Genomic DNA, 23,545 nt, shown 5'->3' on the forward strand with positions numbered 1-23,545 from the left:
TTGTCGTAATGTAAATTTATGGTAAAGTTTTAGTTTTTGAGTTTAGTTCATCAGTAGTACATACAGTAGTATTTTTTCAGTAATCCTTTCTTGTAAATATAGTAACATTTAACCAGACTCATTGCCCTCATTATATTCGAATTTATATTTTTTTAGGACTGATAAGTACATATTTTTAAACACCAAAACAAAGCAAACAACATGCCAGTTCTTTCTGGACAAATATACATGTATACTTTATTGTGTGCTTGGAGTTCTTTTTTAATCAACCCTCTCAACTGCTGATCTTTCAACTATCATTTAGGAGTATAGAATGGGCTTCCATAGTACCATTTTCTCTAAGTATTTTGTGCAAATTTTCAACAAAGTAGACTTCTTGACTGTCCTTGTCCCTTATGTTAAAGTTGTTCTGATGGAGGACATTGCTATTTTTGGTAGCCTTCACATATCAATAAGGAGCTTTGGTGTAAATGTTTCTTCTGATGAAATTATACTAATCTGAAACTATTAGGCCTTTATGAACTTTCTAGAACAATAATCTTGCTCCAATCTTGAGAAACACTGGAAAAATAGGTTAGCATTCCCTGCCATAATTTCACAGATTTCCTCTGCTTTCTGCTTGAAAACGCTGTCGTATAGCCGAAAACGAAAGTGAAACTGTGAAAACGTCCGCAAATTCGGGCCCAGTCCTCTTCCGAGACGGAGGCTAATAGTCGTATAAAGATTACCTCACTTGGGGAGTCTCAATCAATTGCATAAAGAAAGAAGAACGTCACGTGGGTAACCACAACCAATCATTGTAAGAGTATCACGTGATCAATGTCAACCAATCATTGCAAAGATAAGAATATCATGTGATCACCCTCAACCAATCATTGAACAGAGGGATGCGTCACGTGATTTGGTAAGCTTGTAGGAGACCAAACAGGGTACCGAGGAAAGCCATCGTTAACGTCATGCAAAATACAAACAAATCGAGGTGAACGTCCATCATATCATGTATCATCTGAAATATAGAAGAAAGAGGATACATTTGACGCTCTCTAAGACCATGTTCTTTTTTGACGTTTCGAATTTTGACGTTCACACTAGTTTCGGAACCGTTTCGTTTCGGAATGATACGAAACCGTAACGTCTGAGCATGGCCTAATTCGACGTTCGTCTATTCGATGCACTCCGTTATTCGATAATATTGAAAGTCACCGTCAACAAGAGGCTTTTTTATTTGATAAGTTCCATTATTCGATGAAATCCTAATCCCCCTTGAAAATTGAAATAGAGAGTGTTAGCTGTATTTTTAGTCCACATCGACATTAAATCTATCAATTCAGAACATGTTCTAGTGTGAGAGCGAGAGGGCGAGAGGGCGAGAGGAGACCGGAATAGAGTAGTTTAACAGAAAGTATTACATCAAATTTCTGAAGTCGTCTCTTTACTAAGTAATTTATTTTGACGCCATTCCTTCCATGTAAACTCGACCTTCAGGTTTTTTAGGATAGTTTTAAGCCCTGAATGAATGGGATATGACATAAATCTTATTAAGCTGTATGCTTTTGCTGCAATAATTAATGGACATACACCAAACATGAAAATTAATTAATTAAAAAAGGCATGTGGCTACAATCACGAGTTCACCGTTAAATTGCTTTCTACAAGTGATCGTATGAGCCAATTGAAATTGAAGCCGATCTTTAAGGAGGTAATAACCTCAGAGGCAGTTATCTATGGCGCGCCAAAAGGCTTTTTAATACTAACTTTTTTTTATAATACCAACTTTTTTTTATAATACCAACTTTTTTTTATAATATCAACTTTTTTTTATAATATCAACTTTTTTTTATAATACCAACTTTTTTTATTATAATACCAACTTTTTTTTTATAGTACCAACTTTTTTTTTTGTTTTCATTACACCAATTTTTGTCTCGCTTACTATGCGTGTATAATCGATCAAGTGTAGAAAGAGTCTTAGCGCGATTACACCTAGCCTGGAGACCACTTAAGGTTTTTTGATAGACTGGATGATGCCATTTCACAGTCGCAAAGCGTAATGGGTAATCAGGACCACTGCACGCTGATGACGACTTATTATTGGTCCAAAGTTTTGAAAAAATTTAAAGATTTTTGCGTCTAGCCAACCGGAAGTCGTTACTAGAGCGCAACCAGTCCTGATTACCCATGATTCATTTCGAGTGTGAAATGGCCTATTTGTTGCCAACCAAAATCCATCAACCGATCCAGACCCTTTTCAGCAGAAATTCAAAGTTTCCATGGAGACGGCAAAAAGTTGCGCTTGAAATCGAAAGTGCCTTCTCGTCTACTTTACTCAACTCAGCGTTTACTCAACTTACCCTTTACCCAAGCAGCCAACAGCCAAGTCAAGGACAGGACATACATGACCATGTGCCTCATGTAGATTTTCCAGTGAAGAACTGTAAAGGCCCGTCTACATGGTGAAAAAAGAAAATCGACTAAGCGAGACCAAAAAAATTGATATTATAAAAATGAAAGTTAGTGTTATAAAAAAAAGTTGATATTATAAAAAAAGTTGGTATTATAAAAAAAAGTTGCTATTTAAAAAAAAAATCTGATATTATAAAAATGAAAGTTTGTATTATAATAAAAAGTTGGTATTATAAAAAAAAGTTGATACTATAAAAATGAAAGTTGGTATTATAAAAGTGAAAGTTGGTATTATAAAAAAAATTTAGTATTATAAAAGAAAGTTGATATTATAAAAAAAAGTTATTATTAAAAAGCCTTTTGGCGCGCCATAGTTATCGGAAGAACAGCAGTCATTAAAATATAGATTGTCATCGGAAAATTACGCCGATACCGTCCCCGATTCTTTTTTTTGAATCCCTTAGAGTAAAGTGTCCTAACGGGTATAACAGAGTCCTCCTGGCGGTATGATCTGGTGGTCCTTTTGCTGGAGGTTAGGAACCTTTACTTTTGTACTATTTGTTCGTGTTACCTACACTTTCGATAAAAAAAAACAAAAAACAAAAAAAAACAAAAAAAAACAGAGACATGTCATTTGAGATGAATGGTGCTAAAAAAAATCTGTAAAAGAGTGTTTCACATGTTTTATTGTAGTGTAACTGAGGCAACGAAATTTCTGTAGATATCAGATACATACCGGGTGCAGCAGAAAAAACTTTGGACGTTTGGCGAGCCACTGAGGCCGAACAAAGTCTTGTTTAGACTCAAAACCACTTTTATTAGAAAGAGGACATGCTAACTTAAATTTTGCGGTATAACTTTTTAAGTTTGGTCAAGTAGTTGTCAAGTTATAAGCTTTTGAAGTCAAAATTCACTTTTCGAAAAGTGTAAAAAACACGTAAAAAAAGGTGTATTAAATTTATGCAAATAATGAAAAAATAGCTCAGTATTTGACTTATTTAACGACTTTTACGACATAATTAATTGTTAAAATACTTTTAAAAGCAGTTTTCGTTTACAACATAGTCAGTTTTTAGTAAATAGTCAGTTTTTAGAAATATTTGAAAAAAATTCTTATCGAAAACGCTTAAAAATGCTTAATTTAATGCCCTTTTATTACGTGTTTTTTACACTTTTCGAAAAGTGAATTTTAACTTCAAAAGCTTATAACTTGACAACTACTTGACCAAACTTAAAAAGTTATACCGCAAAATTTAAGTTAGCATGTCCTCTTTCTAATAAAAGTGGTTTTGAGTCTAAACAAGACTTTGTTCGGCCTCAGTGGCTCGCCAAACGTCCAAAGTTTTTTCTGCTGCACCCGGTACTTGAGTTGAACCTGCAGCATTGGGTCATTCCATTTTATATCCATACAGGGAGTGGATGAAGATTTCCAGGGGGTAGCCCGAGAAGAATTTCCAGGTGGTCTCAAGGAGTACCCTACTCAAGTTTTCAAAGAGAAAATATTAACGAATTTATTCGAGCTGTGATACTCACAGTACTAAAGGAGTGCTTTTTCATTTCTCCAGGTTTAAAAAGACTGGTTTTAGTTCATCCACCGTCATACTTTAAGGTATGAAAGGGTTTCTTTGCAAATTTTGAATTTTTGAAATCTTTGAAACGATTGAATTGAAAAGGTTCGTCCACCCCCCCCCCCAATGTATGAGTTTTTAATGGAACAGTCCATTCAGATCAGGAGTCAATAGACCTTTACATAAATTAAGTCACATCAACCTCTGCCTCGTTTTGAAACGATTACCAAGGTGATTATGTCCCTTGAGATTTTCAATCAAAAGAGTGCTGAACCTCTGAGATTTTGATTTGCATTATTTTCAAAACAACGCGCTAGTTGGTCGTGAGATTAATTATGAAAAGGTCTTTTAAATTTGCCTTTCGGGCAACGCTTCCATTCAAAGAATAAGAAAGATTCATGTAAAAGTTTGGTGTTTTTCGCGAAAGTTTAATGATTACAATTTTTTTTAAATTCTAATGTCTGAGCATCTAAAGAAAAACTTGATATGCACAATAAAAAAACCGAAAAATTATAATAAACATGCTGCCTACGCTGACTACCCAAAATATAAAGAAATCCCAAACGTAAGTTGCGTAAGTTTTATGTTGGAAATCTGAGGGAGTTTCTACTTCACAAAGAGTTGATATAAAATAACTTTTTAAATTTTGCATGAGTTTGATCAATCAGGTTTCAAAGCCATCGATTGATAATAACTGATCCAGCACAAGAAAATTCATTGAAAGACATCGTGACAATGTTTTTCGCCCCTTTTTTATTGGTGCTCCGTTCGACGTCGTTGTTTCCGTAAACGTGAACGGTGAATTCCAAATGAAACTCGTGTCCACCATGTACTTTACCGTTGTGACGTAAACTAGTGATTTCAAATTCGTCTTCTTCAATACGGACGCGATCTCCGGTCGGTGTATCAAAATTACGGATAGGTACGGAAAATTTCATTCGGGCGACCCAATGGTTTTTGTTTGAAGGTACGGTAAAAACAGCCGTGGCGCGATATCCATCAGTTATGGTCGAATCAATCATAAAGATACGACATTTCGGTAAAACCACCTCGGCAGCTGGCGGTTCAGGACAGATGAAATTCCCGAATTGAATTGACCGGATCCCAATTACTTTCTGTTTCTTCGTTTCGAGACGTCTGTCCGGATGCAGAAGATGTGAGCGCCACGTCAAATCAATTTTGTAATGGTCACCGGTTGACAGACGTTCCATGCGGTCACGGTAAACATCTTTGACGAAAATTGTAAAGTTTTGTTTGTTCCCTTTGTCCTTTTCTTCACGCAGACCATGATTCTCTGAAAATGCAGAAACTTACTTGAGAGACTTAACACAATATACATTGTATTATTATGACATAACAAGTTAATCAAGTTCACTAACAGTGGAGTAGGGTTTAAGACTTCGTCCTCGTTGCAAACATAATTGCGAGTGGAATATTATCAAATGAAAATCATCTAGTCCGTCCATAATTTTAGATAGCAGTAGAAACATGAAGGCTGTGATAAAGGGCATAAATAAGATCGCGATTTTTCCTCGTTGATAAGATTGAAACGTTAAAAAATATTAAAAAATTGAAGGGCATAGAACAACTGAAATAAGATTGATTGATTTTACCTTGTATTAAAATATTGCGCTTTTACACACTTCTATTTATACAGAAAAGTCAGATTACCTTCCCAAGGATGAAGCACGTCCAATTCGTGACTAAACGTGATTTTGATATCTCCGTTTTCAAACAGTTTCCTGTCGTCAGAGCTCATCTTTTGTGGGTTCATTTCTTGCAAGACGGGTAGTTTTAGGTAACCTTCAAATCCTTCGATGTGGTCTCTACAGATGTGGAAATATTGATTGCAAGGATATTCTTGTCTATTCCACATGGCTGAACAACCATTTGCTACTGATGCATTGACCAGAACCAATACAAGGGCTAACAATTTATGTACCATTTTTACTACGCACGCAATCAAAACCGCAACTCTCTGTCCTTTTCTCTTAGTTACCAAATTCAAACGACAGACAGACTGATTCTTAAAGGATGCTAGCCTCAACTTTTAAACTTTCAAAATTAAAACTAAAGGCCTGATAAAGATAATTGGCAGCAAACGGAAGCTTTTCAATTCCCCCAAAGGCATTCCTTATCCTCCATATTTAAAAGAAAATCAGAAATCACCGGCTTTAAATAATCTAGGTTTATTATTCTATAGCTATACAGATTGGAGGAGGTCTTTATGGTTTTATGAAAAGTCAGCTTAACTGAGGAGCTTACAAGGAGCTTTATTTACCGATATGATATTTCCTACACAATGCTATCATCCCTTAAAGAGAAAACGTAAACAAAAAGTTTCCAGCCGAATACATTTGAAAACAAAAAGTGGTACATGTTTTTTTATAAGCACGCTTAAGATTCACCCCGAACCAAGTTTTTCAGTGAAATTTCCGAAATCTTGTAAAAATTCGTTCAGATTTTGGGAGCAGTGGTATGTAGCTAGGGGTGGTGTGTTTTTTTACTTGACCTCTACCAAACCTTTTTAAACTGATAAAAAATGATAACTTGAAAAATATTTCAGGATGGCGTATAAATTAATGTTGATGCTTATAGGAATTCTGCAAATCTGAGCCTTCATATGCTTATAAGAGTTATGCTTATAAAAAAACATGAAGAGTTTGAAACAAACACCTTTGTCACTGTTTATTGCATCCTAGAAGGATGTGCTCAAAATTGTCCCTTCTTCGAGACCTTATTTAGACGATGGTATAGATAGTTATTTTTGTCGTTTTCTCATTGATAAACGGACTCTCCCCAATTTAAGGCACGGCTTGGTGGGCGGCAAGCTTAATGATTGAAACATAGATGTCCACTGCAGGGAATTTTGTTGGATGAGTAGAATGACTAAAAATTTCAGGGTGACGACTAATAAACGACAATATTTGGAATAAATAGATCTATCGGAGTTTTTGACAAAGCGATGCATTGTGGGATTGTCTCGGGGGTATTACAATAGTAATCTCTTAGGAATTGCTAGAGGGAATTCTATACAATGCATCGCTGTTTTAGAAAAATCAAAAAACTCCGATAAGGTCTATTGGAAGCCACGATTTACTAAACACAATCTACCAGTTCCCAACCGGCTTCTGGAAAATATTCTATTCGGGGGGGGGGGGTTTTGAGGATGATTTTCGAGATTGTCATTTAACCCTTTTTTCAAAAATGAAGCGAGCAAAAGGTAAACCTGATGAAATGGGCTATTCCATTAAATTTCCATACATGCGGGTGGACGAATCTTTTCAAGTCAAAAACAAATTTTTGGAAATGTGTGGATAACCCCTGGAAAAAGGCAAAATTTGCAAAAAACCCTTGGAGAAGATTCTTTTTATACCTTAAAGTGAGTGGACGAACTAAAATCAGTCTTTTACCCCGCGGAAATCTTACAATATTTTTCTACCCTACAACTACTATTGGAAATTGCCGATTATTATGAAAATTTATGTTTGTTTAGTGCGTAGGGGTTATAGATCAAGATAATATAATACATTGCAGACAGACTTAGCAGGGATTCGCTAGCGTAATAACACAAATAACGCTTTGCATTTTCATCGTTTCATGATATTTACCATGTCATAACTTCAGACATACGTGGGAAGTATCTTAATCTGTTTTTTCTTTCTAGAAAGCTTAAGAGCTGCTTTCCACAGAGCTTATTAAAGGATTGAATTAAAATGGTCTCCATATGGCGTCTCTAGAGCAAGACCTTTGATATCAATACCCAGATCTACCACATTTCATAATTTTCAACTAAACTTTTAACTCGTCTACTGATGATATATTGATATGAGCCCACCCCATCGGGGAACTGGCCCTACTTAGTATGAATCGCAAACCTCTATAGATAAGCTTCCTGTGTAGGCCGTTTCACAGTCGAAATGAATCATGGGTAATCAGGCCTAGTTGCGCTCAAGTAATGACTTCCGGTTGGCTGGACGCAGAAATCTTAGTAATATCCACAGGAAAAAATCGGTGAATCACATGCGTGTGAAAACCAATTTCCGAGCATGTGATCCTGCAAAAAATCACATGCGTGTGAAAATGCAATTCACAAGCCATCTTTTCTCAACTTAAATGGAGTGTCTGACTAGATCTAAAATCACAAATAGGATTGTTTGTCTTTCTTAGAGAGAGAGGTTTAATACCCTAAAAGTAACTCACTTCTATTCTATTTAACAAGTGAGAAAAGATGGATTGTGAATTACATTTTCACACGCATGTGATTTTTTGCAGGATCACATGCTCGGAAATCAGTTTTACCAAGCATGTGATTTCCATACTTTTTCCTGTGATCAATAGTAAGTCGTCATTAGCGTGCAGTGACGTCCTGATTACCCTATACGCTTTAGGACTGTGAAATGGCCTATAAGAAACTCTTTCACTAGAGGATAAGCAGAAGACTACTCTTTACGATGTAGGACTCCTTTTTCACGTTTAAACGCTGTCCAGTAGCGCTGTCCAGACACTACTAGTCTGTGCACGTGACACACGGTTACTATGATATTTGACGATTGCACTCGAACTACGTAGTAGTGTACGTATACGCGTATACGAAAGAGAGCACAGGGCTTGTCGTGAGCGTATGAGGGATGAGTGTCGCCACACACCTTAATGTCCGGCATATAACCCACAATTTTATATCGCAGACATTGCAACCCTGCAGATGCGAGCTGCCGAGCCATGGTGTATACCACGACCCCACCACGACACTCGAACTACACGGGAGAACGGATGTCCTCGCAGGTGTAGAACCTCTTAAGTGTCTCAGCAAACCATAATGTCTGGAACAATGTGTTAACCTTCTACTACATTTTCCATTAATCGACTTTAGTCCAAATTATCACTTTCAACGAAAGATTTGTATCTTAATGGACATAAGGTTGAGAGCCTGTGTAATAAGAATATCGAAATTAGAATGTGACACTCTCTAAAATTATTAGACACTTTTAAGTCAAAATTTAGAAATATTAGTCGGAGTTTTGACAAACTGACGATGATTTTTCCTCCGTTATCTTTGTTATGATATAGATAAAAGACTTGAGAAGAGTAGAACAACAGAGACTTTTGTCGAAGTTTTGACGTTGTTAGCAAGGTATTCCCAAGTGGTATATCATCAAAATCTATTGTTTCATTTCATGCTTTTAAAGCAGCCTTTTCTACAAAAAAACAATGGAGATGGATGTCCAGTCGTTTATATGTTCATGGTGATAGTAAAGGCAGGGAAAAATGGCGGTAAACGGAAAAAATTCGGCGGGAGAGTTTCAAAGAAGACTGGCAAACTCTACCGGCTGTAAACTCTTTTCGAAAAAAGAGCCGTTTGCTAATTTTTTCGGCTTTGGGCTTATTTCTTAAATAGTGATTTGTCTTAGACTATAACATAGTCTACTACAATGGTTGATTTACATGGAGCTAAGAACCCACGGCCTTCCAAACAGAAACCATAGCGCTCCTACCACTCATACCATAATGTCTTTTAGAATCATAATTCTTATGATAACTCATTCAAAAATATAGAGTTGTGGTTTGAATTAAATTTGAGGAGGCTCCTGAAAATCACTGATTGCGGTACGGAAATCCAAGCAAGAAGCATTTTCAAATAAAATACAGGGAGTCTTAATTTTTGTTAATTTCGTAGTCCTTCTTCATTGTCAAAGTAGTAGCAATTTCTCTCTAGCAATTCAAGTCTAGACTAAGAGCTGTTGAAATAATGAAGAGCATCCTGCAATAGTAATTTGAACAAACGTACTAAATTATTAGATAGCCTAAGTATTAAAACGCTGTTTTTAGACAAGGGATGCGTCGTCCATGTGTCCCTTTTTAATCATGTGGGAAGGTGACCATATGGAGAAAATCCTATTATATCTTGTGAAATTTTAATTAAAATCTCGATTTATATAATAAGTGTTGAATCACATAGAGGCGGTATATAGAAGTCTATAGAACAGTAGGCAAAACGTGTGATACTTTTCATCATTATTACTGCAGCTTTATTAGCCAGGTTGACTCCCACGAGGATGTTAATATCAAGGCTAGCTATAAAGGATAGATGATGATATTGCGACCGTTATGAGATGATAAAAGGGAGAAAAATAAACTTATACTCTTTTCATCCAAAAATAAGCACCTGTAAAGTTTCAAACAAAAATCTCCCTCACTGTTTAATCCACCTCGGGAGGCTGCATCCCCAACTTTGGATCACGATTTTACCGACAGGTAAATTACTCGAAAAAAAGTGTACGATATTTTTTGATTTTCTTTGTGATTTTTTCGTGATTTCTTTTTTGAGTTTTGTAATTCTTTTTTGATCTTTAGTGATTTTTTAGGAAGGTGTAATTAATTTTTACGAGTAATTTACCCCTCGGATTTTACAATTTTGTTTGAGGCATTTGTTAGCACCCTGGAAAATATTTCCGACCTAGTCGTCAATCCCGCCTTTGAAATTACTCCATTTCCTAAATAATGTCCCGATGAAAACGATAAGATCATCTAGATACACGTTTTTGTTATAAGGACGACGTTTATAAGGAACTCGAGGCTGAAAATGGCCTGAAAAATAAGGGATTGTTAAGGGACTGGGTTCGGGCTGAGAGAAAGAAAGCAAGTTAAGGAACATAGAGTTAAACTTGAATTTGAACACATTTACAAAGCCTAAACACAAAGATGACAAAGTATTGACGAAACAACATTCAATAAACGTCTTTTTCTGTACTCGAGCCCATTGTTATACTTATACATAATTCAAATAATTAGCAAATCCAATCTTAGTAAATAAGGAACTCTGTAAAAAATAAGGAACTTCGGGCTCGGAGCCAAGTTAAGGTTCCTTATAAAAAAATGTGTATTCTTGTATCAATATCAACAATATTCTTATTCTGTCCGAAAAATTCTTTTGGACCCCCCCTGTTTTTTTTCAAGCTAATCTGTTAATGAAACACCATGCATAGCATGAATTTTCAACGAAAAACGAGATAAATTAAAAGTTCTAACAAAATCTAATCTATGGTCCGTATTGGAAAAAGATTACGGACATATCAAAGGCGAAGACTCAATATGAAATTTACTCGAGATTTATATATGTTTAAAAAAACATTTTTTGTCAAGTCTACGCAGGAAATTGTCGATTCTTTTGATGTTATTACATTCATTTTGATATTTTTGTAATATTCTAATATATATTGTGGAGATAGAAAGAGTAATCTTGACGAGCCAAAAGCACAATTCAAGCTGTGTATAAGCCGACATGATTTCATAAAAGAATTGTAATCGAGACCTATTAAAGGGAGCGGTATATAGGGAGATCGTTCAGTTGTCTTTATCAATGGCTAAGTGTAACATTTCGGTACTGCAGGCTGACTGAAGCTTTAACTTTCGTAGGTGAGTATATCTAGACATTTACTACTCTGTACCAGAGCGTATCTCATTTTTATCGTTACGCAGTACACTCTGTGTGCATTGTCTATTTCATAAAAAAATTCCTGTACGAAGACCTCTGCGATGAAGTATGATTGATAAATAGCAACACTTCACTTGTCGTCTCCCCTCTCTCACCCGTACTCAATGGCACCAGCCAGTTTGAAAAATCTCAAATCAGAAAAGAAAATGACTATAGACCCTCTACGGCAATGAATTTAGAAATTAGCCGTAGATATCGGGTCTGTGTACAGACTAGACATGGCCACGCTAATGTTAAGTTAAACTTAAATAAACTGGGAACTCTTATAGATAAGAAGAAAGAAAAATGGTACATAAATTGTTAGCCCTTGTATTGGTTCTTGTCAATGCATCAGTAGCAAATGGTTGTTCAGCCATGTGGAATAGACAAGAATATCCTTGCAATCAATATTTCCACATCTGTAAAGACCATATCGAAGGATTTGAAGGTTACCTGAAACTACCTGTTGTGCAAGAAATGAATCCACAAAAGATGAGCTCTGACGACAGGAAACTGTTTGAAAACGGAGACATCAAAATCACGTTTAGTCACGAATTGGACGTGCTTCATCCTTGGGAAGGTAATTATTATTTTCCGCTACAAAGTCCAGACTAGTGAAGTATAACCATAGACTAGAAATCTTTTATACGATGTTACCCTAATTGTTTTCACCATTGAGTTTAAAGTCCGGAAGATTAGAGATGAATTTTCAACCATTCATGAGTAAGAAAATGCGAAGCCTTAAGATTCGCGCCACACTCAGAATGACAGATTGAATCTAGCACTTTCTTTAGCTTTCACAAAATCTGACCTTACGCGTAGCTCACGTTCTTCGGCTTCCATTCTCGTGAGAGTTTCGTCTCTAGTCCCTTTCTCTTAGGTTCCAAATAAACGCCCTCCCCACTTGTTAATTTTTCGAAAATTTTCCAACCCCCCCTGACCTTATTAGGACCCCCCCCGCCCGTTTATTAATTTTTAAGAATAAAAATTTCAGTCTACAAAAAGAAGTCCCCTTATTTTGCTCCAAAAAGCCTGATTTTAGCCTATATTTACCTTTTTTTGGGTTTTCAGAAGTACCATTTCTTACCCCCCGGCAATTAGATCCCCGCCCGTTTATCAAAATATCAAGGCTGAGGTTAAACGATCCAGCTTAATTTATAGATAGATATTTATAGAGATATTCGCTGCCAACTACGAGTATTACGAGTATAAAAAAATTTGGATAAAATTCATAGGCATCAATTATCGATTTCTGAAAAAGGGCCAGCGTTGAACTTGTTTGAAAAAGGCATCCGCAGTAAAGAAATTATTAATGAAAATGTGCTTTGATAGAAAATTTCCGTATTTTCAGAGGATCATGGCTTGCGCCAGGCCACGGACAAAGGGAACAAACAAAACTTCACGATTTTCGTCAAAGATGTTTACCGTGACCGCATGGAGCGTCTGTCAACCGGTGACCATTACAAAATTGATTTGACGTGGCGCTCGCATCTTCTGCATCCGGACAGACGTCTCGAAACGAATAAACAGAATGTAATCGGGATCCAGTCAATTCAGTTCGGCAATTTCATCTGTCCCGAACCACCCATTCAAGAAGAAATCTTACCAGCGTGTCGTATCTTCATGATTGATTCAACCATGACTGACGGATATCGCGCCACGGCTGTATTCAACGTACCTTCAAAGAAAGACCATTGGGTCGCCAGAATGAAATTTTCCGTGCCTATCCGTAATTTCGATACACCGACCGGGGATCGTGAAAGGAAGGAAGGCGTAGAAGACGAATTCAAAATCACCAGCTTACGTCACAACGGTAAAGTACATGGTGGACAAGAGTTTCATTTGGAATTCACCGTTCACGTTTACGGAAACAACGACGCCGAACGGAGCACCAATAGAAAAGGCGCTAAGAAAATACTTGCGATGTCTTTCAACGAATTTTCTTGTGCTGGATCAGTTATTATCAATCGATGGCATTGAGCCTTAACAACAACAAACACTTTCAAGAGTATAATAAAAGTACATCAATTGAGTCTATACCTCCATTTACCCGTAGAAACTAGAAGTAGTATTTAAAGTTTTTTCCTTTGAATGTCAAGAGTGCATCCTTTCATTAAAGCACATTGTTTTTTATTTAGCCCCAAACTCGTTCCCGTGTATCCCAGACTTTACTTACGTTACTGATGGACGCCAGAATATTATCTAGCGCTATCAGTAAGAATCAAAAAGCTGATAATGCGCAGACGTTAGGGGTTGTTTTATTCCCTTATGCATAGACCTTAGGGGTTGTTTTTTCTACTTTCTAAGTCTCTCTTAGAGCAACAAAAAGTGCTCTGCAAGGGTATGAAAACCAAAAAAGTGAAAAAAAACTTTTTAAGGATTAAGTTTTTTTTTCTCTAAGGGTCAGTTTAGCGCAAAAATTTATTGTATCTAAAGGTTAGGGTTTATAGATCAACATTTACCAAGTCTATCTAAGGTAGAACATCCAGCTACGGAGCGCCAGTTCGTATATTTAATCCCCGGTTTCGATGCCCTGTGGTTGGATAGTTCCAAACAGTTTTTACTCTAACATCTCTCGTACAAACAAAAGAAACCATTTACTTACAGAACGAAAACCAGTATTGATATTTGTGTTGCTTAGTTTCTCTAGAATGATACTTTCCACCTAAAAAAACAAAACATACATAAAGGTCATTAGATATTATAACTTAACAAAAATTGGATAATCCAAGATCGAATTTTGTAAAAAAAAGGGATTCTTTTAAACATGGACAAATATCCAGTTTTAGCCAAACGTGTAGACGATCTTATCATCTACACAAGGTGACTTTGAGATGAATAATTTAGGAAGCAGGATAAATTTGGGAACGGAGTTTAACCCGGGGCGGAGTAAGCAGCAGCGGGTGTACCAAAAATACAATTTTCAGGTTTTTTTCGCTCGCTTATTGGCACAAAATCAGACCATTAATTAGCATTAACATTGCCTTATGTTCGATTTTGAAGAAGCAATGATTTGTCAATTCAAGTGCATTTAGGAAGAAATGGCGCTTTGCAGCAATCAGTACAGATAATGTCGCTGGTTCTTTGCCTTTGCCATTTTAGTTATGGCATCACTGTCTGATATTCCGATGGCGGATTGGAGGCCACCTGCTGATTTGCTTTTTTCTGAAGAAGACACTCAATGGAATTTTCATCATCAAAACCATAACCATTAGTTTTAAAAGACATTCTATTTAGTGCCCCCAGCGATTTGCATGAACTTTGCGTGAACAAAAATTGTGTGCATTGCAAAATAAAATTTGCGTGACCGAGCTCTCATCGTAACTCATAATCTGTTCTTAAATTGTAGCTGTTCCACTCGTTCAATATCCGAAATTAAAAGTTTTTATTAAGAAAAATTACCTTAAAAAGGAGATATCCAAAAAAGACAATTTGCTACATTAAAAAACAACACGGATATAGATGATTAATCTCTTTACCTGAGTTAACAGTTGATATGGGTCATGTGACTTGTCTACAGTGTCTTTCTTCAAATATAGCTACAAAAAAAAGAGAGATAAAAAACAAGAAAGTTAGTTATTGAAGAGTAACGTACAATATTTAGGCTATTCCACAGTCGCAAAGCGTAACGGGTAATCAGGACCACAGCACACTAATGTCTACCTACTATTGGTCAAAACTTTTGAAGATTATTGAGTTGGAGGCACGATCAGTCCTGATTACCCATGATCCATTTCGACTGTGAAATGGCCTATTGTATTGCATTATTCGACAAATGGGATTTAAGTCTGCGGGGTTAGTACAATATCTAACATCATGATCTTTAGTGATGTGGTCGTATACCGAAAAAATCTTTTTATTATCATGGAGGTACTAAAATACCTAAAAAGTGGTGTCGTTAAATAGGAAAGCTTGAGAGATCTTTTGTTAAATTCGGTACTATAATTAGCCATTTTTTGAATATCTTTCAAAACTTTTCATAATTTCTCAAAAAATTTAAAATTTTCCTATCGAAGAAAATCAAATATCATAAAGTCGAATTTCTACAAAGTTTGCTCAATTCAAAAAGTAGTGCTGTATCAAACTTTTCACTTGACTTTATTCATGCACAACAGCAAATATCAGCAATTTTGGGAAAGATTAGTCATGTGAAAACAAAAATGTCTCTATTTCATAATGCTCGAAAACCTTAAAACACTTTCCAAAAATGTCTTTGAATGTAAAGAGTTCCCGAAAATAATGTCATTTTCATTACCGACCCCCCCCCCATTGTTTAGTGTCTTTTTGATAGCCCAACCGATATAATAAACTCATAAATATAACGTCTCGAAAATAATTTTTCACTGAAGTTTTTTAATCAAACCTTTTGAAATTCGATTAGCACATCTAGAATGTAAGAACGATAATATGTTTCTAGTTCGTCATAGTTGATTCCGATTGAATCCATAATGATACCTGCAAAAAGGTAAGGGGTTTATTTTCAAAATTTCCATCATTCATCACTTCAAGCCTCCATATAACAGGTGTCTAATAATCAGAGGATAGAAATAAACGACGAATAGATGGAAAAATCTTGAAATTTCAATGAACAGAAGGAGGGGGCTAATTTCCGAGGAGATTTGGAAACTGTACCTTCTAAATACCAAAATTAATAAGGTAGTTTTAGACCTAAAACCATAGAGGCTATTTAGAGCGAAATAAAAGATTCTTTTTTTAAACAGCTGAAGATATTTTCAAAAATTATAATATCGCATATTGATAAATAAATTTTAAGTTGGGGATTTCAAGATAGACTTTATCTTGCTTAATACCTTCAGGTGATGCTTTCAGTGATTCAAATTTCTTCAATGTCCAATCGTTAAAAGTTGAAGAACCAAGAAAAGTGACGATGGATTGCTATGGGAAATAAAGAGAAATACAATTAACAGACAGTAATAGAAAATTTCATCGACTCAACCTAACTGGTCTCAAAATTGATATGACAATTTGCAAAAGAAAAACGTATTCACTTTCCCGTATAGGGGCTACTTTTATAAAGCTAAGGGTAACTTTCATAGCCCCGAAACCGCACACTCTATATAATAGAATGCAAACAAGTTATGCGAAGACTTTTTGATATCTAGATAAATTAATGACCAGAAAATTTGTGGTTTTAAGGCTATTAAAGAAAATCTTAAGAGAAATAGAGCATTTAGAGTATTCTAAAAATATTCGAGTCTAAACATGTGGCTCAATTTCGGCCGAAACCTAAGATAATAATAAAAACAATATAAGATTTCAGAAAAGCCGAAGAAGGTCCCGATTTCAAACCCATGCCTATAAACTAAAAAGAAAATCAAGTGGACACGCCAAATATATTTCAAGGACATTTTCAGTTTGAAAATAACAATCCCATAAAACTAGCCGAGCCTTTCCCAGTCTTCTATTTTGTACCTATCTCTTATAAAAATTTCGTTTACTTAAACATACCATACAAAAACATACCCGTTCATCAACTTGGTCTGCTGTACGCATGCGCCGTAAAAACTGTTTCAAAAATGGAAAGTTGAAAATATGTTGAAGCAGATATTTTTTGAGTAATGTCTTCAGTTTTCGCATCTTTCGTTCGCGAGTGGATCTAGAAAACAAAATAATGTAGTTTGCTAGAAACTAAATATTGGCACAATGTCTTCAGATCGCAACTGAACGGGAGTGACGATTAGATCAAGAACGAAATTCGATTCTAGAATATACTTTGCCACAAAGTACAGGACACAACACAGGAGATGTGGTATTTTAAAAGAAGGGTGTACTAGTGAATACAATGGCCTGAAAAAAATTAACAACAGTTAACTAGGCTATCAACGCCTGTCCTCTTTTATTTCGAGTGAAGGAAAATTTTCATTTGACTTAATTATAATCACATACGGAAAGAGAGAGATATTTCAATATGTTTGTTAAGGTGAATAAAATCCTCTCATATCTCCGGCATCCCAAGGAGATGCAACATGAAATTTTGCATGAGACTGCTTTGATAAATACACGATTCCCTTTATGCAAAAACTTTTTTAAATCAAAGCCAAATTTTTCTACAAAGCTGTATTTAAAACTGATGTTTTGATTTTTTTAAACTCCATTTTGTTTTTGTTTTGATTTTTTTAAAAGGGGTACCAAATCTTTGCATTCTTAAAATGAGGGGGAGAAGCAAAAGTTTTTGGTCGGTTTAATATACATCCCAAATTTGAATGTGGTTTTTGGGAAGAATTATGAAGGTGGTCCACGAGCCTGGGTAGATCCTCTCAGACCATCGCTTTTTTATAACGAATGCGTTTCATGCACTGAGTAGTCAGAGTCCGTTCGGATATTGTTTTTTGACACAATGATTCTTATAACCAATATAAGTGATATCAATATAAACGATCAATATTCTACGTCACCATGGTTACGATCAAATAACAGTCAGTTTAATTTCCCCTATTTTGTTATCGATTAATGAGGCCCAGAAAACCCGAGTTACAAAAACTCGAGTTACAATAACCCGAGTTACAAAAACCCGAGTTACGATGAATGTGACGTCTAAAGTCTCAAATTATGACGTCATAAGTGGGCCTTTTAACTCGAAAAAGTTTTTTACTGTTTTTTTGTAACTCGAAATATTTTTTTAAAATTTTGGTTTAGAGTTACGTAACTCGAAAATAAAATTTTAAAAATATTTCGAGTTATGTTAAAGCGCAACCAAGTTGGCCAAAAATTCTAAAAAGCGCTTTTTTTTCTTTTAGTTTACGAATGGGCTTTTTTATCTATAAAACTAAAAGGGAGCTAGAGGGGAAGGGAATAAAAATTAAAGGGGACAGTAAACAATTTATTTTCTAAAAATTTTCTTGAAACTTATATACCACTATTTCGATGGGAATTTCTGAAGGTTTTGTTGGGTGAAGTGGACTAAAATCTAAAAATCCACAATCTATATTTGTTAAAGGCCTTATGGAGTCAAAAACACCGAATTTCTTAGAAAATCGCAGAAAATACTCACCTAATGCTAATAGTGAAATGAAATAGGAAAATTTTAAGAAAATTTTAAGGCCCTAAGGCTCAACTAAAAAAGCTAAAAATCCGAAGGCTTCGAATTTTTAGATGTTCTTATAAAAAAAACACAACACATATTTCGTTGAAAAGATTCTCGATTACATTGCTTATCTGATATTCCGATGGTGTATTTGCAGCCGCCCACGCTAAAGCTCTGAAGGAGCGGGCCAATATCACCATCGGAAACCTATAGTAGTCATCGTTTGATGTACCGCATCACAGTCGTGTCCTTACACTTTTTGCTTGACTATCGGTTTCACCCGACTGAATTTAATATGAAAATCTCTGCTGCCTGAGAAACCTTACAGAAAAATCAGAAAAATGGTAACCCAAAGGTTCCAGATGTTAAAATCTTTCCGACCTTCACAGCTTTAGCGTGTCGGAAGAAAATTTCTACATCGAGTACCAGATAAAGCAATGTACAACAAGTTATACTTTTATGGACCTACCTGGTTATCAAAACTAATCAATGAACATTGAAACAATGAAACACATAAGACATAACTGGACAAAATAAAAAATATATAATGAAAGCATCAAGAAATTATCAACCCTATTGAAAAAGCTAAAACAATTATTATAAACGCTTTTCTTTATAAAAACAATCCACTTTCAGAAAAATACACAGCTTAATAAATAAGGTTTCTAGAAAACTCAAACCATCGCGCTCTACCGTGACATTTTCTTCTTTGAGAAAAAAAAATCAATTTTATTGACAATCGAATCATGATTGATTGTAGGAATTGCTATCAATGATTTTTTTTTAAGAGGAAAAACAAAGAAATGTTAGGAAAAATCTGCAAAAACGGCGATTTCCGGCATATTTCCGGCATTTTTGGCCGGGAAAAAAATTTTCTCAAAAAATCGAACTCTGTCATGTTTTGAGCATTGCGAATACGCATCTTTCTGCAAAAAATCAGAAAAAACTAAGGATGAAAATTCGAGAAAATGTCAAAAAACCGGTTTTTCCGGCATATTTCCGGCATTTTCGGCCGGAAAAAAATGTTTTTCGAAAATCGGGCTCCGTCACATTTTAGGTATTGTCATTTTGCATCAGTATGCAAAATTTCATAAAAAAATATAAAGTACAGCTCGAGAAATTCAAGAAATACTGTTTTTCCGGCGAAAATAGGTTGTTCCGGTGATTTTTTAATAGTTCCGGCTTTAAAAATCAATTTTATTGAAAATTGAAACATGCTTGATGGTGGGCATTGCTATTAATAATGTTTTTGAATGAAAAAACAACCAATTATAAGGAAAAAGTCTAATGAAAATCCAGAAAAACGGTGATTTCCGGCATATTTCCGGCATTTTCGGCCGGAAAAATTTTTTTCTCAAAAATCGGACTTGGCCATGTTTTGGGCATTGTTAATACGCATCTTTAAGCAAAAAATCAGAAAAAACTGATGATGAAATCTCGAGAAAATGTCAAAAAATCGGTTTTTCCGGCATGTTTCCGGCATTTTCGGCCGGAAAAATTTTTTTTTCGAAAATCAGGCTCCGTCACATTTTGGGGATTGCCATTTTGCATCTTTGTGCCAAAAATCAGAAAAAACTAATGAGCCAATCTCGAGAAAAGCTGGTAACAGACGGACGGACGGACAGACGGACGGACGGACGGACGAACAAAGGTTAATTTATAGGACCTCCAGGTAGGTCCAAAAATATCATGAATGAATTGTAATCGTTAAAATAAATATTTAGAATGATTGTTTAAAATATTTGGCTGATTGTTCAAAATCATGTTTATAACGCCTGCTCTTTTATTCTATAATAATTATTGTTTTGTAAATTAGATCTTTTGACGCTGATTCTATCATTTCTGCTTTAAAATAAGTTTTTATTCTAAATCGGATCTATTGATTCTTCTCTCGAAAGAAATGGTGTATATTTATATATTTATTAATAATATGAATTCTAGAATTTTTGGCTTACTTGGTTTCACCTGAAGATAACTAGAAAGTTCAAATAATGTACTACAATTTCAAGTTACGTAACTCAAAAAATGAAATTTAAAATTTATTTTCGAGTTACTCTTAGATTCCAAATAAACGGGGGGGGGGGGGGGGGGGGGGGGGTTGGAAAATGTTCTAGATTTTAATAAACGGGGGGGGGGGGGGGCCTAATTGCCGGGGGGGTTGGAAATTGTACTTCTGAAACCCAAAAATAAGATAAAAATAGGCTAAATTCAGGCTGTTTAGAGCAAAATAAGGGGCTTTCTCTTTGACAGCTGAAAATATTCTTAGAGATTAATAAACGGGGGGGGTCCTAATAAGGTCCGGGGGGGTTAGAAATTTTCGAAAAATTAAAAACGGGGGGGGGCGTTTATTTGGAACCTAACAGTACGTAACTCTAAAACAAAATTAAAAAATATACCTATATATTTCGAGTTACAAAACAACATTAAAAAACTTTTTCGAGTTAAAAAGCCCACTCATGACGTCATAATTTGAAACTTGTGACGTCACATTCATCGTAACTCGGGTTTTAGTAACTCGGGTTTTTGTAACTCGGGTTTTTGTAACTCGAGTTTTTGTAACTCGGGTTTTCCGGGCTTCTCGATTAATATTGGCGCGTGTATTGACTTTTAAGTTATCAAAACAATATTTGTAATAGAGAAAAAAAGATGTGTGTTGTAACGTAACTCAAAGAAAAATTCTCGTTTATTAGAATATTGAGAGTGGATGGAATATTCTCTTATTCTCCGTTGTTGAAAGTTTTCTAAAGTCTAAATACAGTATTTAAGTTACAAAGTTTTTTTTATTAAATTGTGGAATTTTAACGTAAGAAACGTGTAAGAAATGAGATTACACTTTGTACATTTCAGAAGATTGCTAGACCAAAATATTAGGTATATTCGGTTTCAGTTATTCGGTTCTACTAGAATAGTTCTCTAATCAGAATACTTCTGTGGACTAAAATCTCAAACCAACAACTGTATGATGTATCCCTTTAAGGAAATAATTTTTTCAGGCAGAAATTTTATGAAGATGGACTATCTGGATGAGAATACACAAATCGTGGTACTACCTAATGATGGAAATTTTGATCAGTGGTAAGTCCGTTGGTTGAAATCCGGCGAGACTGTAGAATTTAAAATATCTTTTGAGGGGGGGGGGGCTTCTGAGAGGAGAAAATATCTTTGACAATAGACTTGGTCACACGTTAACTGTTGACCCAAGTTCCTTTGTTAACCAACATTCTTCTAGTTCTAGACTTTTCTCGGGTTTTCCAGTGACACCGGTTAGCCTGTAGGAAAATGTCGTGGTGTGAGTGAAGGAGCCCCGCATAACATTGTCAGTCATTTATTGATACTTATAAAACCTCGCTTAAAGGTTTTATTTTTACATAAGTGTTCCCGTTTGATATCAGGCACATGTTTCATATCAGGACAGTGTCTGCCTATTGTTATATTGTGCTGATATAAGCTAAAATTGTTTTTCTTGTCCTCTTTTTGACCAATCTTACTCCACACCCGTGTCAATCCAATGTGAAAAAGCTTGTGATTTAAAAGTGATGAGTAAGCAAACGATATCACTCTTATTTAAAAACAAAACTTTTAAAGATTGCAATTCCCTTCGAGAAATATAGTATCTCCAAAACTTTGTTCTTTGCTCTTGTTTTGTATCTCAAAACTTTATTCTTTGTTCATCTCCTTTCATCTTTTTGCCGATTTTTTAAGCCTCAATTCAAAAGAAGAGAAGTCACTACACTATTAATATCACTTCATTTTCAGGGTTCAATTGAAGGCGACGACAGGAAAAAAGGAATCTGTTCAAGCTAAAAAACCAGGGCGTCCGCCATCTTTGTTAAAAGGTGACGTCAACAGGGAATGGGTAGACCATGAAACAACACACCTTATCAAATTATGGGCTGGATATGAAAATTTATATAACTCGTGCCACGTTCATTTTTTCAACCGAAACATACGCGCGAACACGCTAGATACAATTTCGAGAGAATTACAAAAAGTAGGTATCACAGCTACATCAAAACAAATCAGTAAAAAGTTTGCAGATTTGAAAACATATTATCAATTTCAAGTTCGTAAACTGGAGAAGGAGAAAGAAGAAAATCTAAAAAATGAAAATGAAATTGAAAGCCCATGGAGATTTTTTGAGCAACTTCATTTCCTAAACAAGTCTATGAAACCAATACCTCAGTCTGTTGAATCAAATACAGAGTTAGAGGGAAACAATCTCCAAAGGGCCCATCGAAAACGAAAATCCACCACACAAACTTTAAGCAGAAATATTGAACTTCCCAAAGAATCTTTAATAGAAACACCTGCTTCACAGCACGTCTTCCAACAGAAAGGTGCGATATTACCGATTGATGAAAATGGTGAGATGTCTTCAGATGCGCCAAATGTTATTGCGGAATCAAAAACATCAGGTAACATTTATTCGAAGAATATTCATGACGACTTTAACCCTAACTCCGAAAAAACAATTCACCTTTCGACCATAGTCGCGCAGTCAGCCGCTACCACCCTAAAACCGTCCCATTTTTTTACACCATTTTCTTTTGTCTATAAGTGCGAAAAAAAGACTGGGACGGTTTTAGGGTGCTAAAACGAACAAAAAATGCCCGCGCAGCAATTGGCGGCTACGGTCGAAAAGGTGTTCGTTATGCTCATAGCTTATTGTTAATGCCCTAGATTAAGATTTAGTTAACTATGAGATTCGAAAAAGATATCTCTAAGCATGATCTCCCTTAATTTGGGTGTCATCCGCGAAATTCCCGTTAAATTTTATCCTATAAAAGTATATAATAATTTCATTTCAGCACCAATTTCAAACATCACAACAAACGAAATAACGCAACTATCCGTAGTACAGCCTTCACGAAGCGTTTACAACGAGGGTGACGATTTATTTTGTAACTTGTTGAAAACACAATTATCACAAATTCCTGACTGCGATTCAAAAGATGAACTCAAAATTGAAATACAAAAACTCTTACTAACGTGCAAACGGAAAATCAATAGTGAGACCCAACAAAATCAACACATGCCTATTATAACTTCGATACA

General features: G+C 35.5%; 4 protein-coding genes across 5 annotated transcripts; 1 reads left to right on the top strand and 3 right to left on the bottom strand.

The window, feature by feature from the left end:
* Window positions 1–714: 714 nt before the first annotated feature.
* On the bottom strand, window positions 715–15,899 carry LOC136811322 (uncharacterized). Of its 2 annotated transcripts, none has more exons than XM_067067936.1 (4): window positions 15,809–15,899; window positions 14,925–14,984; window positions 14,051–14,110; window positions 715–1,006 (listed from the first exon to the last, which is right to left on the bottom strand). In XM_067067936.1, the coding sequence occupies exons 1-4, from the start codon at window positions 15,890–15,892 to the stop codon at window positions 893–895; spliced, it is 318 nt and encodes a 105-aa protein (XP_066924037.1). In that variant the 5' UTR covers window positions 15,893–15,899; the 3' UTR covers window positions 715–892. The 2 variants fall into 2 exon arrangements, 1 of the variants encoding a protein (XP_066924037.1); XR_010847224.1 differs by lacking the exon at window positions 715–1,006 and adding an exon at window positions 6,262–6,285.
* On the bottom strand, window positions 4,534–5,916 carry LOC136811321 (uncharacterized). Its single transcript, XM_067067935.1, has 2 exons — window positions 5,643–5,916; window positions 4,534–5,265 (listed from the first exon to the last, which is right to left on the bottom strand). The coding sequence occupies exons 1-2, from the start codon at window positions 5,914–5,916 to the stop codon at window positions 4,643–4,645; spliced, it is 897 nt and encodes a 298-aa protein (XP_066924036.1). The 3' UTR covers window positions 4,534–4,642.
* Window positions 11,313–13,563, top strand: LOC136811319 (uncharacterized). The gene is made up of 3 exons (XM_067067934.1): window positions 11,313–11,387; window positions 11,736–12,025; window positions 12,797–13,563. The coding sequence occupies exons 2-3, from the start codon at window positions 11,752–11,754 to the stop codon at window positions 13,423–13,425; spliced, it is 903 nt and encodes a 300-aa protein (XP_066924035.1). The 5' UTR covers window positions 11,313–11,387; window positions 11,736–11,751; the 3' UTR covers window positions 13,426–13,563.
* A 286-nt stretch (window positions 15,900–16,185) lies between the features above and the next one.
* Window positions 16,186–17,062, bottom strand: LOC136811323 (uncharacterized; the record flags this gene model as incomplete). The annotated part of the gene is given in 2 exon segments (XM_067067937.1): window positions 16,186–16,341; window positions 16,930–17,062. Coding segments are annotated over 2 exon segments (289 nt in total), but the record flags the coding sequence as incomplete, so codon positions are not given.
* Between the last annotated feature and the right edge of the window lie 6,483 nt (window positions 17,063–23,545).

The sequence above is a fragment of the Clytia hemisphaerica genome, unplaced genomic scaffold, assembly GCF_902728285.1.
Source record: "Clytia hemisphaerica strain Z4C2 unplaced genomic scaffold, Clytia hemisphaerica genome assembly, whole genome shotgun sequence".
Lineage (NCBI taxonomy): Eukaryota > Metazoa > Cnidaria > Hydrozoa > Leptothecata > Clytiidae > Clytia > Clytia hemisphaerica.

Bases quoted from the DNA above. Each gene is read 5' to 3' on its own strand.
- LOC136811321 (XM_067067935.1), bottom strand. From the start codon at position 5,916: ATGGTACATAAATTGTTAGCCCTTGTATTGGTTCTGGTCAATGCATCA. The intron at 5,266-5,642 runs GTAATCTGACTT...CTGCATTTTCAG, and splicing joins CGTGCTTCATCCTTGGGAAG to AGAATCATGGTCTGCGTGAA.
- LOC136811319 (XM_067067934.1), top strand. From the start codon at position 11,752: ATGGTACATAAATTGTTAGCCCTTGTATTGGTTCTTGTCAATGCATCA. The intron at 12,026-12,796 runs GTAATTATTATT...CCGTATTTTCAG, and splicing joins CGTGCTTCATCCTTGGGAAG to AGGATCATGGCTTGCGCCAG.
- LOC136811322 (XM_067067936.1), bottom strand. From the start codon at position 15,892: ATGGATTCAATCGGAATCAACTATGACGAACTAGAAACATATTATCGT. The intron at 14,111-14,924 runs GTAAAGAGATTA...TTGTTTTTTTAG, and splicing joins CATATCAACTGTTAACTCAG to GTGGAAAGTATCATTCTAGA. The intron at 1,007-14,050 runs GTAAGTAAATGG...TCTATATTTCAG, and splicing joins TCAATACTGGTTTTCGTTCT to ATGATACATGATATGATGGA.